At 37.1% G+C, this 15,672-nt stretch overlaps 1 protein-coding gene across 1 annotated transcript in view; it reads left to right on the top strand.

Moving 5' to 3' along the window:
• Positions 1-7,578, top strand: part of cpsf3 (cleavage and polyadenylation specific factor 3) — a 35,516-nt gene extending 27,938 nt beyond the window's left edge. Inside the window, exons 15-18 of the mRNA XM_028796881.2 lie at positions 2,056-2,143; positions 6,688-6,757; positions 6,946-7,042; positions 7,313-7,578. Of these exons, the coding sequence (XP_028652714.1) occupies positions 2,056-2,143; positions 6,688-6,757; positions 6,946-7,042; positions 7,313-7,414 (357 nt within the window). The 3' untranslated portion in view covers positions 7,415-7,578. The remainder of the gene's footprint in view (positions 1-2,055; positions 2,144-6,687; positions 6,758-6,945; positions 7,043-7,312) is intronic.
• Positions 7,579-15,672: the final 8,094 nt, after the last annotated feature.

Here is a 15,672-nt window from a genome sequence, read left to right as displayed (position 1 = left end):
AAGTTTGGACTTTAGAGAAACCGCAGGTAACAGTAATCAATTGAAGCTTTCATAATAAAATTAGGAGGAGGATTATTGATTGATTCACAGAGCTCTTCCTGTTTCTGCTTCTGAAGTGATATCAGACATTCAGGGTTTCTGTGTTATTGGAGTTGATGAACTGCATGAAACCAAATTGATTCTGTTTAATGTATGCATACCCAACTGAGATTTTTTTTCCCTCACTTCCTAACATGAATAACCTTAAGATTATTAAGATAGGATGCTTCAATTGTATTTTTAAAACCTGCTATTAATGTCTCCTCCTCAGCTGTAACATCATTAATTAAAACCACGTCAGCAATTCTAAACATACTTATAAAAGATATAATATTATCTATTAGAAGTGTTTTCATTTCCCATAAAAACATTTAGCAGGCATTGTGGTATATTGGTTAATGAAATAGACACCAAACTCAAGGATGTATGTTCAGTTCTGTTATCCCTACTGATCCCTGTGAGGCTCTGAGAAAGTCACTTAAGCTACCTGTATTCCACCTGAAACAAATATATGTAACTAGTTGTGTCTGTCTTATTGAGTGTCTTGGAATGGTGCTCGCTTCTTTTTCTCTCTTGTCCATTCTGGTTTTTCACAGATTAATTGTACTGTAATTGATGACAATTTAATATCTACAATGAAATCTTTTAATTGTTATGCTATTGTAATCTCTGGCTATACTCCACTTATCATGGAGCACATAATAATGTGTCCATATGACTTATGGAAAAGTCTAAGAGTTCAGCTCAATCCTGCTCGAAGATAATGCTCTTGCTTTGTGCGCACACATGCATCTTCACAAACCGACTTTTTGGTAGGACATTAAACAAAATGTCAGTAGCTGGTCCCATATTCACTTCACATTACTGGAGAAAATTACTCATTAAAGTCAATATACAACTTAAATTCTTATACTTTCTCTAGTGCATTGCAGTTTTATGTAAATAAATCCTTCTTTAAAAAAGATTATTATTCTATTGGTTCAACAGCTGCTGAGAATCTGATATTGAGACAGTTGATAACTGAAGGGAAGAGTGGTTGCTGTCAGTCACGTATTTATAAGCTTCTTTCTTGAAATATCCAACATTCATTATATGGCATACTCTTGGTATTAAGGTTAGAGATTCATATTGATAATAAAAAAGTGAAGAAAATAAAATAATGAGAAGTAAGATGTGACAGGAAAAAAATGTGTTTGTTAAAAAATGTGGAAAGAAAAGTTAATCAGGAAAGCAGAAATATTAGTGCAGTTTCAGAATATTTACAAGAAAATGTCAGGCTTCCTGATGAAAAATGAATGGTTGGATGGATCAGCAACAAGTGCCAACTTGTGGAATTTCTTTGACGTATGGTATAATCTATGAGTGTCAACTAATTGACAGAAGAAAGTTTGGATGATAGAAATATCTTCCTGAATGCAGTGTGTTTTGTAGAGGGGATAGGTCATGAGCAGATATTCATAAGAGAATTTAAAGATTAAGCAGACAGAACTGGGTCTTTATGAAAAGGTAGAGTAGTTAAAAATAGATTAAGAGGATATACATAACAATTAGACAATAGTCAAACAGCATTCAGTTTTAGATTTGACTGATAATGAAAATTGAAGAAAAAATGAGGAGAGAATATTAAACTGTTTAAATTAACCCTAGAATGGGTATAGCCTGGAGTCATCAGAGATGGTGAGTGTGATCATTCTACAGTCGTGCGTGTTTACTTACTCACACCGAGTCAATTAGAGAGTCTGATTAATACCATGGCACCTGTTAAAAAACATACTAACAAGGCTGGCGTTCAAACTAAGTCTTTTGGACTAATGAGGCAGCAATGTTAACTCTAGCTGCCTCCCTGGTCATTACCCTAAAATATTACAAAAAATAATTTTGATTTTTCAGGTAATTGCTATTTTTTAGTTGTTAATTTATAATTAGTACTATACTTGGTAATTTCGTACATCTGCTAAGGATACAAATATAGTATGTAAAATGATACATTAAAAACGTATCTTTTTTCCTTCCTAGTGGATTGCAAATCCTTTAAATGACATGTATGCAGATGCAGTGACCACAGTTATTTTGGAAGTTCAATCCAACCCCAAGGCTCAGAAAGGTAGTATATTTTTTTTTTACATTTTAATTGTATAGTATTGCAAAAATGTTATGAATTTTAAGGTGGAGTGGACCAAAGGTCAACATATTGATAAGTATCAAGTCATCAATATCAATATCATCAAGTCCTTCCATGAGAACCCTGAATACAATGAGGACTGATTGAGGTCATTTATGTTAGGTAGAATGCCTAGAGGGGGCTGGGTGGTCTCGTGGCCTGGAACCCCTGCAGATTTTATTTTTTCTCCAGCTGTCTTGGGTTTTTTTTTTGTTTTTTCTGTTCTCCCTGGCCATCGGACCTTACTTTTATTCTATATTAATTAGTGCTCTCTTATTTTGTCTTTTTTTCTCTTTCTTCATCATGTAAAGCACTTTAAGCTACATTATTTCTATGAAAATGTGCTATATAAATAAATGTTGTTATTGCTAAATCAGGTTTACAATAATTGCTTTACAATAATTTCCAGTTATAAGAAAACTGTACACATCATATGACATGTGACATGTGTGAACATATATAAATTCAGTCACTTAATTTTGATTGTGGACATTCATGCAAGCACCCCTTAAAAAGTAAATCATTGCTTTAGTAGCAATCCCATCAATGCAAAATGAAGTTTCCCTATGTCACAAGTATTCTAGTCTCCCTGAAGGCAGACATATAATATATAGTGGTCTGGAGACAACCACAAATTAATTTTGCTTAAAATTGGGTGAGAACATTTGGACAGCTCATGGACTGTCACATTTGTAAACCAACCCAGCGCATCATAAAGGCACCGCTCAAATTTGGGGTGGTGATTCTGAACTGCAAAAATATGAAGTGCTGTCATTAACCTGGTCCGACAGACAATACGCTTCGGTTTATAATGAGCTGTCTACAGTCAAAGTCTCCTAAAAAACCTTATTAGACATATAAATGTGTGCCAAATGTGCAGAGAAAACATTGCATGTTTTAAAAATTAAAAAACCTGTTTTAAAAAAAGCAACATAACCTGATGCAACGGAAAAACCTTTCTAGAGTATCAGATTATACATTGACATTCGACGACACCAATGGATGAATGGTAAATGTGAACGATATGTTGTTAAAGGTGCTGTGTGTGCTCTCTGTTGTTCAGCATTACAACCACAGTGTAGGAGTTGATGTGAGCTTGAAAAAATTGACAGCCATATTCTTGAAAATATGAACTGCAAATTATGCATTTGAAGTAAATGGTGTGTCACACTCAAAAGGACTGCCTTTAAGAGAGCTGATAACGAAGAGCCACAATACTGTAGATGCAGTTTTCAGTACTCAAAATACCAGAATCAACATATCTTCCTAAAAACACCAGTAGATGCAAGGATGAGGCTGCCCAACATTCACCTTCTGACTGCACGTCTAAATGAATAACTAAAGAAATGTAACATTATTGTCTAATTGGAAAGGGAATCATGCCGCGAAGATGCAGCGTTTTAACACGCATATTCATAGACCTTGAAAATAACTGAAAAATGTTGACTCAGAACAAAAGTAAAAACAGCATGACTCAACAAAAGTTTATGAAGGGTTAAAGAAGGAAGAAGAGATGTAACCGACAAAGCTCACTATGTGTGTTCAATGGTTCGATGTTGACCATTAGTATCATGCACACAAGCCGACATTGACATGGTGAATTCCTTCATCAGAGAAGACTGGCAGATTATGTAGTCTACTGTTGCTGCACATTTAGATATCAGCTATGGATCTGCACATGCCGTAGAGCACAATGACTTTGGGTACCATAAAATTTGTGCAAGATGGCTACTCAAACAGCTTACTCATCTGCACATGCCAACATCCTTCAGTGAATTTCAGCAGGTTTCACGGCCTCTGCCCAAAATAATCTCATAACAATGTGTTGTTCAACAATGGTGCAATCATGCAGTTGAGCATCCATGTTCATATGACCTTGGCTTAAACTCGACTAATAGGAGAGCTCTGCACTATGTGTGTTCAAACTATCGATAAGCCATCAAGAACATGTTGTATTGCATCGGCTTCTATTTGTTGCAGATACCACTTAATTTTAGATTGCCCTTGCTTTTTGATTTACCTTTGTAGTAATGTCAACGTGCTCAGGTCTCAAGTTCCAAACCTGCTCCTTGATATCGTATACTAAAGTAAACCCGCTCCATTCTTCAAGATCGACCCCTAGACTAAAATGCCCTATAGAATTTACGTATAATGCATCTCAAGTGGGAACAAGACATATACAATGCAGAGTACCTCCTGCAGTTTGGTTTCGCTTCAGCTACTGGATGGGATGAGATGAGATGTGGTGTAAGCTGTAAAGTGGAAGGAGGAAGGTTTGGCAAAGCTCAAGTAAGACACATTTAGCATTACAGCTCGAGTCAGGTTGCCAGGGAGGGAGGAAGGAGTACAGGAGAAGTGGTTTCCTCACATCCAACAGAAACAGGTAGCGACTGCCTCAGTTTATTTAACACATTCCATACATTTTACTCCATGAGTTTATTTCTTTTTACTTATTCTCTTCTGTATAATCCTTAGTTTTCTCAAGTATTGAACATTACTTCTTCATAAAAAATTCTTCCCTTCCTTGTTAACATTTCAGACTCTAATGTTGTCTTCTCTTTACCAACCAAGATGTCACTACAGTACATTTATGGGGAGAAAACCAGTGTTTGAACTTGATCCGCACCTCAGCTTCTCTTAAGAAGCTTCCAAACAATCGTTTGTACCTGCTGTTATTTTGTTCCACTTCAACCACTTTAGCAAACAACTTGAAAATTAAAACATTCAATTTATTGCACTGACTAAAAGCGCAAATCAGTGCAGTGTGATTCAGTGATACAACTTTATTGTCTGGCTATGGCAAAAGAAAAACAGAAGTTTCAACATAAAACTGACGAAAAACTTGAAAAGTAAAGCTTGAGTGAATGACATAAACATAATAATAGTAATAGTAAAATCTCCCAAAATTATCATTATTCTTACTGATTACCCTTTTCAATTCAAAAGAATAGTTTTGTCTAAAATTGTATTTTGCAGTGACTATCAACAAAAGCCAAGGCTAGTCACTAAGAAAAGCAAGAATTAATCAGGTGCAGTTGTATGTAGCAAATTCAACAGCAAGACGCTCCAGTGAACTAATATCTAAAAAGGGGAAAAAAGAAAAGAAAAACTACAAATATTGTATACAAAAAAAAAATTACTAAGTTAGTTGCATAGTAATTCTGCTACATCTGATTAAGCAATGGCACTATAACTAAGACCCATTGTCTTTGGATGTTTCATAGGTAAAGACAGGTAATACAGCTAGTTACAATTAGAAAGCAAAAAAATACAATTCTTGCAATCTCATTTTAGCAAACTTTATGTTATCCTCTCTGTGCCACTTGCATCATGAATGTTCTTTGTGGGGGGGGGGGGGGGGGGGGGTTAGTATCATCATCATTTTACATCACTGAATTTATTTTTAAGCTGTACATGAAAAAAATATTTATCTTAGTAATCTAGCATTTTTTCAATACTTAAAACATATACATTCATTTTTTAAATTATGTAAAGAATGATTATACATAAAGTTGAATATTTTTATGTCTGGTATAATTGTTGAATGAAATTCAGTGTCTGGAATATATTTTTTGCATTATCCTTTAATTATTATGTTGTGCATATACTGTACAGTGCGCCTTCTTTGGAACAAATGGTACAGTTTCATTTCATAATATATACAATCAGTTAAAAAGGCACAAAATGGGTAACGCAAATAAACAACCCAACATATTCCTATTTGCACACTTGAGTCTAGCACAAAGCTGTATATTGTAGGCATTCAGTACACTATTTTTCAGTTTGCACACGACTGTGAACACAGTGATTGATTCATCTGCAGTTACCTAAATTTTAGATTGATCTTTTTTTTTATTTTCTGAATCAAAATTGGAATTCAGTTTTAAAACCAATTTAAGAAATCCATATGAAGCCTCAGATGTACACTTGCATGTTACTTCATTGATTACTTATGAGGACGCATATACATCAGCATTTGGTGGAAGCCGATTAGAGGTCGTTTCTGTCTGTGACTAGTCTGCTCTCATTGTACCAAAAGCTTATTTACTAGACAGTACAATAAAGTAGTTTACATGAGAAAACCAACTTGAGACATCTCTTATGTGATTGATAGTTAGCTGCTCCAGTTTTACATTGATCTTAAAAAGATTCTTTATTTTAACTTGATATTTAGTTAAGGATAATGATTCCCTTTAGTCAGTCAGTCAGTCATTGTCCAATCTGCTGTATCATATTATTCCATGTTTATTTGATTCACTTTTGTAAAGTAATTTTAAAATAATAAGTATAAAATATTAAACAGAATTTATGAAGTGAAATTATTTTCCTTTTCATTATAATAAATGGTGCCATATGCATGTAGATACAGTGCAAGTTCAAAGTGAAGATGGAAATGGCACACATGAATAATATATCTCATACTAAGAAAACAGAAAACATTCATAACTGTATAAACTGCAAGTTAATATTTAATTCCTTAATTGTAGCTCTGACGCTTACCAAAGCTGCCACGGTGGATATAGAAGTATATAAGAAGAGGTTAGAGATTATGTTACAGTAAGTACACTATTTACAGTTAACTTTGTAGCTTCATAATTAACTGATTATCATTTTAATATTTTTAGCTGTCCAGCTGATCTTAGCCTTTTATATTGAAGTGATTTACTTAAATAAGAGGTACTGGCACAGTTTCAACTGAAAGGTCTTCTCACATCACTTACATTATTATTTATTGTATTATTCAGGGACATGTTTGGAGAAGAGTGTGTCAATTTCAAGGATGAAAAAGATCTCTCAGTTACTGTGGATGGAAAAACCGCATATATTTGCCTAGAGACACGAGTGAGTATTTTCTCTTAATGTATGCATGGGGTAAAAACAAGGAGACATTACAGAATCTATATAGGAAATACAGTATTGTTTTATATGATTACTTTTTAAAGTAAACCCTGGTTTAACAAATTTCAATTGAAAATATATATTAATGTTTTACTTTTAACGGCTTGAAAGCCATTATTTTTGTCCAAGCTATTTATATAAAATGTAGTATGATATGAGAAACATCTTTGTACATTACTGTCAATTAAATTCTGTCTTCTCTCTTTTTAATAGTCTGTCGATTATGAAGAGGGCAGTGTAGATGATGAGTCTCTGAAGGAAATGGTGGAACTGGCAGTGCAGAGGCTTTACGATGCCCTTAACCCTAAACTTTGAAATACAGATTGAAAATCACTGATTACCTGTGAATAAGAAAGTTATTATTTTTGAGGTTTATCAATTTTCATTAGTGATGTCTGAAAACAAATTGCTGATGTGTATGTCTTTCAAGTTGCAAATCATTTTTTCAAGCCGATGCAATAAAATATTTTATAGAAAAATATTTTTCTTTGTTTACAGCATATCAGAGACCTCTGGCATAAATGTATGTGACAGTTTTAAAATGTGGTAGAATTTTGCTCAGCTGACATAACCTGGACGGTATTTGATCCTTTGTATATACCCCATGGTGAGCTGCTTACTTCTGGCACTAGTGTGTCCAGTTTCTCTACCTACAAGTGAGGATATTGTTTGTTGTACTTTTTTAATAATTGCTTGAAAAAGAAACAGGGGATGTCTGAATACTATGATACCTTCTCTGTTTCATTCATCCATTCATTTTAATCATGATCCCAGAAAGAGGAGGATGAATTCATCCTAGTACAGCAAGCTAGTCAGTAAATGGATACTTTCAATAACCAATTTGCAGTTATCAATCAATTTATTAGCATGTCACTGTCGCAGGACTGATATTCTTCTTTCTCACATAATGTGGAATCCTGCCAGGCCAGCCTACTTTGTGGTCCACGTAGTTAAAATTTTCACGTGTTCACAGTACCACGACATTCTAACTTTTGTATCTTCATGTATACGGCACCAACCATTAAACAGGACATCAGACAATATACATATAAAAACACCAACACAAGTGTCCATTCATGTAGTAGTTAAGACAGTTGTATTAATGAGCAGCTGCTCAGTAAGCTTATGACCTCGGGTAAAAAGTAACCCTGAACCTAGGGCTGCACGATAACAGAAAAAATGACTATCACGATTATTTTGCTCAAAATTTTTATCACGATTAATAATGACGATTATTCCTTTGGTAAATGAAGTCTGTGACCAAAGCAGTGTAGCCTCGGCCAGTTATTCACAGATGCTGCCCTAATCATATTAGCTGCGTTGTCCGTTGTGATGCACACAAGTCTTTCTTCCACCAAGCCCCAAACGGACATCGCTTCTTTGAGGCCCACTGCAATAAACTCCTCTGTATGGTCTTGTGGGAAAAACGAAGTTTGCAAAAGCTTGCTTTTCATCTCAAACTCACTGTCAATAAAATGAACTGTCAAGCTCAAATACGGTTCCGCAGTTCTGCTTGACCATAAGTCGGTCGTGGCAGCAAAATATTCAAGGCTGAGCCTGAGAATTTCTCTTTCTATTTCTTTTCGGCATTTCGCATACAGTGAGGGCAGCGCAACATTGGAAAAATGGTTGCGTGAGGGAATGCTATATCCTTTTATCAAGTGTTGCGATCATTTTTTTAAAACCCTCACTGCTCACGGTGGTTATTGGACACATATCCTTGGCTATATGGTACGTGATCACCTCTGTTATTTCCCGGTGTCTTTGCGAGCTAGGCAGATATGGTATTGCGTTGAACAATGTCCCTGATATTGTTGTCTGTGTTGTGGATGGCTGGTAATTTTTTGTTGTTGCTGTTTGTGCCTTCAGTCGTTGAAATTCTTGATAGTGTACTTTGTGGTGGCTTTTAAGGTGGTTGATGAGGTTTGTTGTGTTACCTTGGGACGTTTGGACGGAACAGGAGCAAAGTTTGCACAAGACTCGTACCTGATCAACATCACATTCCTCGAAATCGAAATAGTTCCAGACAACTGAGTATGACCCCTTTTTAGGAACTAACGATCGCACTTCTGCACCTTCCTCACGTTGCTCCGCCATCATATATTTATTCTGACTGACTGTTATTGCTGCTATTAACTTCTACTGCTTCAGAAAGCGCTTGCAATCTAGACGCAGTAACGTCATAGTGACGCAGTCCAATCCGTAAACTCAGCCCATAAAAAACAGTTTGGTCTTTATACTGTAAAATCGTGACGATATTTATTAACTGATCGTGGGTCATAAATATCGTTATCATGAGAAAAAAAAGATTAATCGTGCAGCCCTACCTGAACCTAGTGATGTGAGTACCAGTGGTCCTGTATCATTTGATAGAGTGGAGTAGGGAGAAGAATGACTGTGCATGTGTATTAGTAATAATCTGAGCCATCTTCACTACCCTCGGTAGTACCCAGTTCAGTAGGTACCAAGGTGAATTCAGTCAGTGAGGATGTACACCACTGTGCACCTATAAAATCTATTGGGCATAAGTTGAATCATCCAGGCGTTCCTGTGACTATAGCTGAGGTATGCTTGTACCCACTTTGGGACATCATGGATTGTGACTCCAAAAAATCTAAAACTTCTGACAGTCTTGCCAATGTAGTTGGTAATGTGGTCATCTCCTGCTTCCTGAAGGTTTTGACCAGCTACTTAGTTTATTTAATAAAAAGAGAATATTGTCCTGGCTTCTCTGTAAGTCATCTAAACATTGTTGGTGATCAGGTCATGTAGGAGCAAGTTGGTGCCTAGTTGGAGTGAGTCGCTGGATATGTCACATTACGTGAATGTCAATGGCTTCCGACGCACATTGCGACTTCCGCTAAGACTAAAAATTGCTGGAAAAGGCGTCTAATGTGACATGGCCTTTAGACAGTTCACAAAAATACTTACCTTGGATAGTTATTTTACATCTTCTGGATAGTGTGTCGATGGAAAAGAGTCTGTTGTAGAGCTCTAAACGTTACTTTTCCAAAAAGTGAAGCAATACATTAAGATATTTAAATGTTCCTAAAGAAAGAAACTAGCATAAGAATAGAGCACTTCCAGTTAAATAAATGAGATCTTTGTACTCATACAGCCAAGTGATTGATTAAGCAGATATAACAAACAAGTGCTAGTGATCAATGGTGAAATGTACAGGTTGAAACAAAGTGATTAATGGAAACAGAAACAGCTGTGAAGAAGGAATAAACTAGGTTTGGGACAACCAGACTAAAATGGTGAGGTTGTGGGGAATGGGGCAGTTAAACCTGCAAATCCTACATTATGGCAAAATAGCACAACAAGATATGAAGTGGCCATAGCATCATCATGTCTCTCCCAAGCAAAAATTTCCTGACAGGCAGGTGTTACCAGATGGGCTGCCCAACTTCTTCTGCAGAAGCACAAACATGAGGAACTGAAACGCAGTGGTCAACCATGGAAACTGAGTGCAGCAAACAAGAAATACAGTATATCAAGCCTACTTCCCTTTTCTAACACCACTATTGGCACAGAACTGGCAGAAACCATTGGAATCCTGGTACAACCATCTACAAGCTGGAGAAGTCTTATCTGAAGAGGTCTTCATGGTGAGAGCTGTGACAGAATAGCCACTCTTCTCAGGTGGAAATAAAACCAAATTACACACCAATGCATAAAAACAAAAGGACTGACGTGCAGAAAAATGAGCAGGTGTTCTGGACTGGTGAGTTAGAGTTTAAAAATGTTTGCTTCTGAAATGGAAATCAGTTAGCCCACCGAAGGGCTGGAGAATGCAATTTTGATGAAAGTCTGCTAGCAACAGTGAAGAATGGTGGAGGTTTCATTCAGGTTTGGGATGTAATTTCCTTTTTTTATTGAATTTATTAAAAGGAAGTAACATTCCATACAAACAAGTCAAACTTAACAAAACTAAATTCAATTCACTGGAAAAAGCACACTTATTCAAATTGATTTTGAGACAAAATATCTTTTGAAATTCTGCTAGTGCTGTTAGGACTACAGGGACAGTATTTTGTGGATCTGATACATGTAGTACCATATCATCTGCATATATAGTGATATTTTCTATTCAAGTCGTTCTCTGATAATCTCCTTTATCTCAGAAGCATTTTGAAAGTAAGCAGCCAATGGCTTAATGGCGATTGCAAATAGCAGTGGTGACAGGGGGCATCCTTGTCTAGTACCATGTTCTAGTTTGAATTAGTCTGAAATAATGTTAATACAAACTGAAGCTTCTAGACTGGAATGCAATAGTTTGATCCATGCACATACTGTATGTTCGGGCCAAACCCAAATTTATGCAATGTAGTGAATAGGTAGTCCCATTCAACCTTATTGAATGCTTTTTCTGCATCCAGAGGTAAGATCTCTGGAGTGTTAGACTTTGTGGGTTAATACAGTGGTGTGAAAAACTATTTGCCCCCTTCCTGATTTCTTATTCTTTTGCATGTTTGTCACACAAAATGTTTCTGATCATCAAACACATTTAACCATTAGTCAAATATAACACAAGTAAACACAAAATGCAGTTTGTAAATGGTGGTTTTTATTATTTAGGGAGAAAAAAAAATCCAAACCTACATGGCCCTGTGTGAAAAAGTAATTGCCCCCTGAACCTAATAACTGGTTGGGCCACCCTTAGCAGCAATAACTGCAATCAAGCGTTTGCGATAACTTGCAATGAGTCTTTTACAGCGCTCTGGAGGAATTTTGGCCCACTCATCTTTGCAAAATTGTTGTAATTCAGCTTTATTTGAGGGTTTTCTAGCATGAACCGCCTTTTTAAGGTCATGCCATAGCATCTCAATTGGATTCAGGTCAGGACTTTGACTAGGCCACTCCAAAGTCTTCATTTTGTTTTTCTTCAGCCATTCAGAGGTGGATTTGCTGGTGTGTTTTGGGTCATTGTCCTGTTGCAGCACCCAAGATCGCTTCAGCTTGAGTTGACGAAGAGATGGCTGGACATTCTCCTTCAGGATTTTTTGGTAGACAGTAGAATTCATGGTTCCATCTATCACAGCAAGCCTTCCAGGTCCTGAAGCAGCAAAACAACCCCAGACCATCACACTACCACCACCATATTTTACTGTTGGTATGATGTTCTTTTTCTGAAATGCTGTGTTCCTTTTACGCCAGATGTAACGGGACATTTGCCTTCCAAAAAGTTCAACTTTTGACTCATCAGTCCACAAGGTATTTTCCCAAAAGTCTTGGCAATCATTGAGATGTTTCTTAGCAAAATTGAGACAAGCCCTAATGTTCTTTTTGCTTAACAGTGGTTTGCGTCTTGGAAATCTGCCATGCAGGCCGTTTTTGCCCAGTCTCTTTCTTATGGTGGAGTCGTGAACACTGACCTTAATTGAGGCAAGTGAGGCCTGCAATTCTTTAGACATTGTCCTGGGGTCTTTTGTGACCTCTCGGATGAGTCGTCTCTGCGCTCTTGGGGTAATTTTGGTCGGCCGGCCACTCCTGGGAAGGTTCACCACTGTTCCATGTTTTTGCCATTTGTGGATAATGGCTCTCACTGTGGTTCGCTGGAGTCCCAAAGCTTTAGAAATGGCTTTATAACCTTTACCAGACTGATAGATCTCAATTACTTCTGTTCTCATTTGTTCCTGAATTTCTTTGGATCTTGGCATGATGTCTAGCTTTTGAGGTGCTTTTGGTCTACTTCTCTGTGTCAGGCAGCTCCTATTTAAGTGATTTCTTGATTGAAACAGGTGTGGCAGTAATCAGGCCTGGGGGTGGCTACAGAAATTGAACTCAGGTGTGATACACCACAGTTAGGTTATTTTTTAACAAGGGGGCAATTACTTTTTCACACAGGGCCATGTAGGTTTGGATTTTTTTTCTCCCTAAATAATAAACACCATCATTTAAAAACTGCATTTTGTGTTTACTTGTGTTATATTTGACTAATGGTTAAATGTGTTTGATGATCAGAAACATTTTGTGTGACAAACATGCAAAAGAATAAGAAATCAGGAAGGGGGCAAATAGTTTTTCACACCACTGTATATTTCATTAAACAGGCATTGAAGATTGAAAGCTAAGTGTCTGCCTTTAGTAAATCCCATTTGGTATTGTGATATTACCGAAGGAAGCACTTTCTCAATCCTTCTAGCTAGAACTTTGGAGAGCATCTTAACATCATTATTCAGAAGTGACATTGGTCTGTATGACGCACATTGTAATAAGTCTGGGGGATTCATTTCCGAAATCAGAGTTGGTGATTTGATCAAAACTGATTGCCCCCTCACTACGAAGAAGTATAGGTAGAGTCTTATCCATTATGCAGTGCAATTCAGGAGACTTAATTCAGTAGCATGGCAATGACCTTGAACACATTAAAATCATAAAACTATCTGCAGTGACAAGAGGAACATGGAATTCTGAAACAGATGGTGTCATACCAACAGAGCCCTGTTCTCAACATAAACGTGCCAGTCGGTGATTACCTGCAGTAACAGAAGCAAAAAAGTGAGACAGCCAAAGCCTACTGTGGAACGTTCTCCAAGCTTGAAACAACCTGCCACACAAGTACCTGCTATTGAACCTAAGAGAACTGGCAAATGTGGTCACACCTAATATTGATTTCATTGATCTTTTTTCTGTTTAATGCATTTTATAGAATGCTTATTGATTAATAAAAACTATTTATGGTATTACTTTTGAAAGCATTCTTGCTTTACAGTATTTTTTCACATATGCTTCAGATGTCTGTGCAGTGCTGCGTATGAACAGTATGTATTGATGTATCCACTTGACTATATGCATCTAGTTTGTCTTGGTGTCATGAAGAATAGATGTGGGTGAAAATTCTTTTGAAAATAAGGCTTGGTCAGTGCAATACTGAAAACATATCCAAACATCTTAGGACTGAAAAGTCAGATACCAATGGAATTCACTCAGAAACCTAGGAAGAGCTGGATTGATAGAAGGCAACATAATTCCAGCAATTTCTTCCTTACACTGGATGTGTTTTTTTCAGAAACATTCTCCCTGATGGTGTGTACAGACATTTTCATTGGCAAAAAATATGAGTGCCAACCAATGTGCATACCTTGGTGCATTTAACAGATGTGGTGTGACAGTATGGTCCACTGGATGAATTTTAATGTATCATTTTTTTAATGTTCTCAGACCACTTAAAAATATGGTGTGATTGCCTGTTTTACCACTTCAGCAGGTGGTGAAGAAATTGTCTGAGGAAGATTCTGGAGATAAAGTGCTTCTGGCAAATCCTGTCCCTGATGTTGTGCAGAAGCTGCATGTTGATGGTCCCTTACCACATGGTATGCAATGGTGCAAACAAGTCTTGCCTAGAAAAGACTTCATTGTTACAGCTAGGTCTGGGGACAACCACATCCTCATTAATGATTCTGTTGGACTTGCAAGAAATGTTCTTCTAAGAGGAGGAATCCTGAGTAATCTTTGAAAGATTTAAAGTTCACCCACAGGATTCAGTGTCTAGACAGAGTAAGGTGTACAATAAGCTGCTCCAATATTACATTTTAGTATACTGTAGTCCATGTTCAGCTAGAGTCCCAGGCCACCCTTTCCTCTAAAGTTGTTCCATTTTGTTAGTATGATAGTATTGTGTGGTAGAAGCAACAAAGAAAAAAACCTTTTGCAGCAAGGAGTGGAGACACAAGAATTAAATAAACCACAGAAACCAGTGGCATAACAATGACAGGATCAATTTTCTGTGTAAAGGTACTTTTAGAATCCTCAGGCTAAATAACAACTCAATAACCCTCTGTGCCTGAAGTTCTCTGGATTTCAGGAAGGAAACGTCATGTCCTTTGGAGAGAAGTTATGTAGTGATGGAATTTGATGAAGGCCTTGCAGTTGTTTCCACATCCTAAATATCCCACAGAACAGGAGTGGATGGAAGTGAAGTATATTCATATCGGTGGTTAGATCGTTCCTCCTCCAAGGGAATTTGCAGTTAGTAATCGCTAACGCACTGGTAGGCCAGGGAAGACTTCCACTGCTGATGACAGAAGAATCCTCACTATGGTAAAGAAAAAGCTCCACATTTCTGTCCGACAGATCAGCAACAGTCTTCAGGAGGCAGATGTGGATGCGCCAAGAGACTACTATCTGCAGAAGACTTCATGAATAGAAATACAGAGGCCACACTGCAAGAGGCAAACCACTAGTTAGCCACAAAAACAGGATGGCCAGATTACTCTTTGTGAAAAAGGATTTGTGGATAGCCAAGACAAAGATGGACCTGTACCAGAGTGACTGCAAAAGCAAAGTACAAAGACAAAAAGGAACCGCCCAAGATCCAAAGCATGCTGCCTCATCTGTTAAACATGGAGCTGGGGTTATTATGGCTTGGGCATGTATGGCTGCCACAGGTACTGGCACACTATTTTCATCAATAATGTAAATGCTGACAGCAGTTGCGCAGTGAATTCTAAGGCATACTGAAACATCTTATCTGCTGATGTTCCATTAGATGCCTTCAAACTCACCGGGCGACGATTCATCCTACAAGAAGATAATGATCCCAAACATATACTGATAAGGGAACACAG

Source organism: Erpetoichthys calabaricus, chromosome 3 (genome assembly GCF_900747795.2).
Source record: "Erpetoichthys calabaricus chromosome 3, fErpCal1.3, whole genome shotgun sequence".
NCBI classification, from domain to species: domain Eukaryota; kingdom Metazoa; phylum Chordata; class Cladistia; order Polypteriformes; family Polypteridae; genus Erpetoichthys; species Erpetoichthys calabaricus.
Note: the sequence above shows the minus strand (reverse complement) of the source record. Positions and strands in the feature narration are given on the sequence as shown.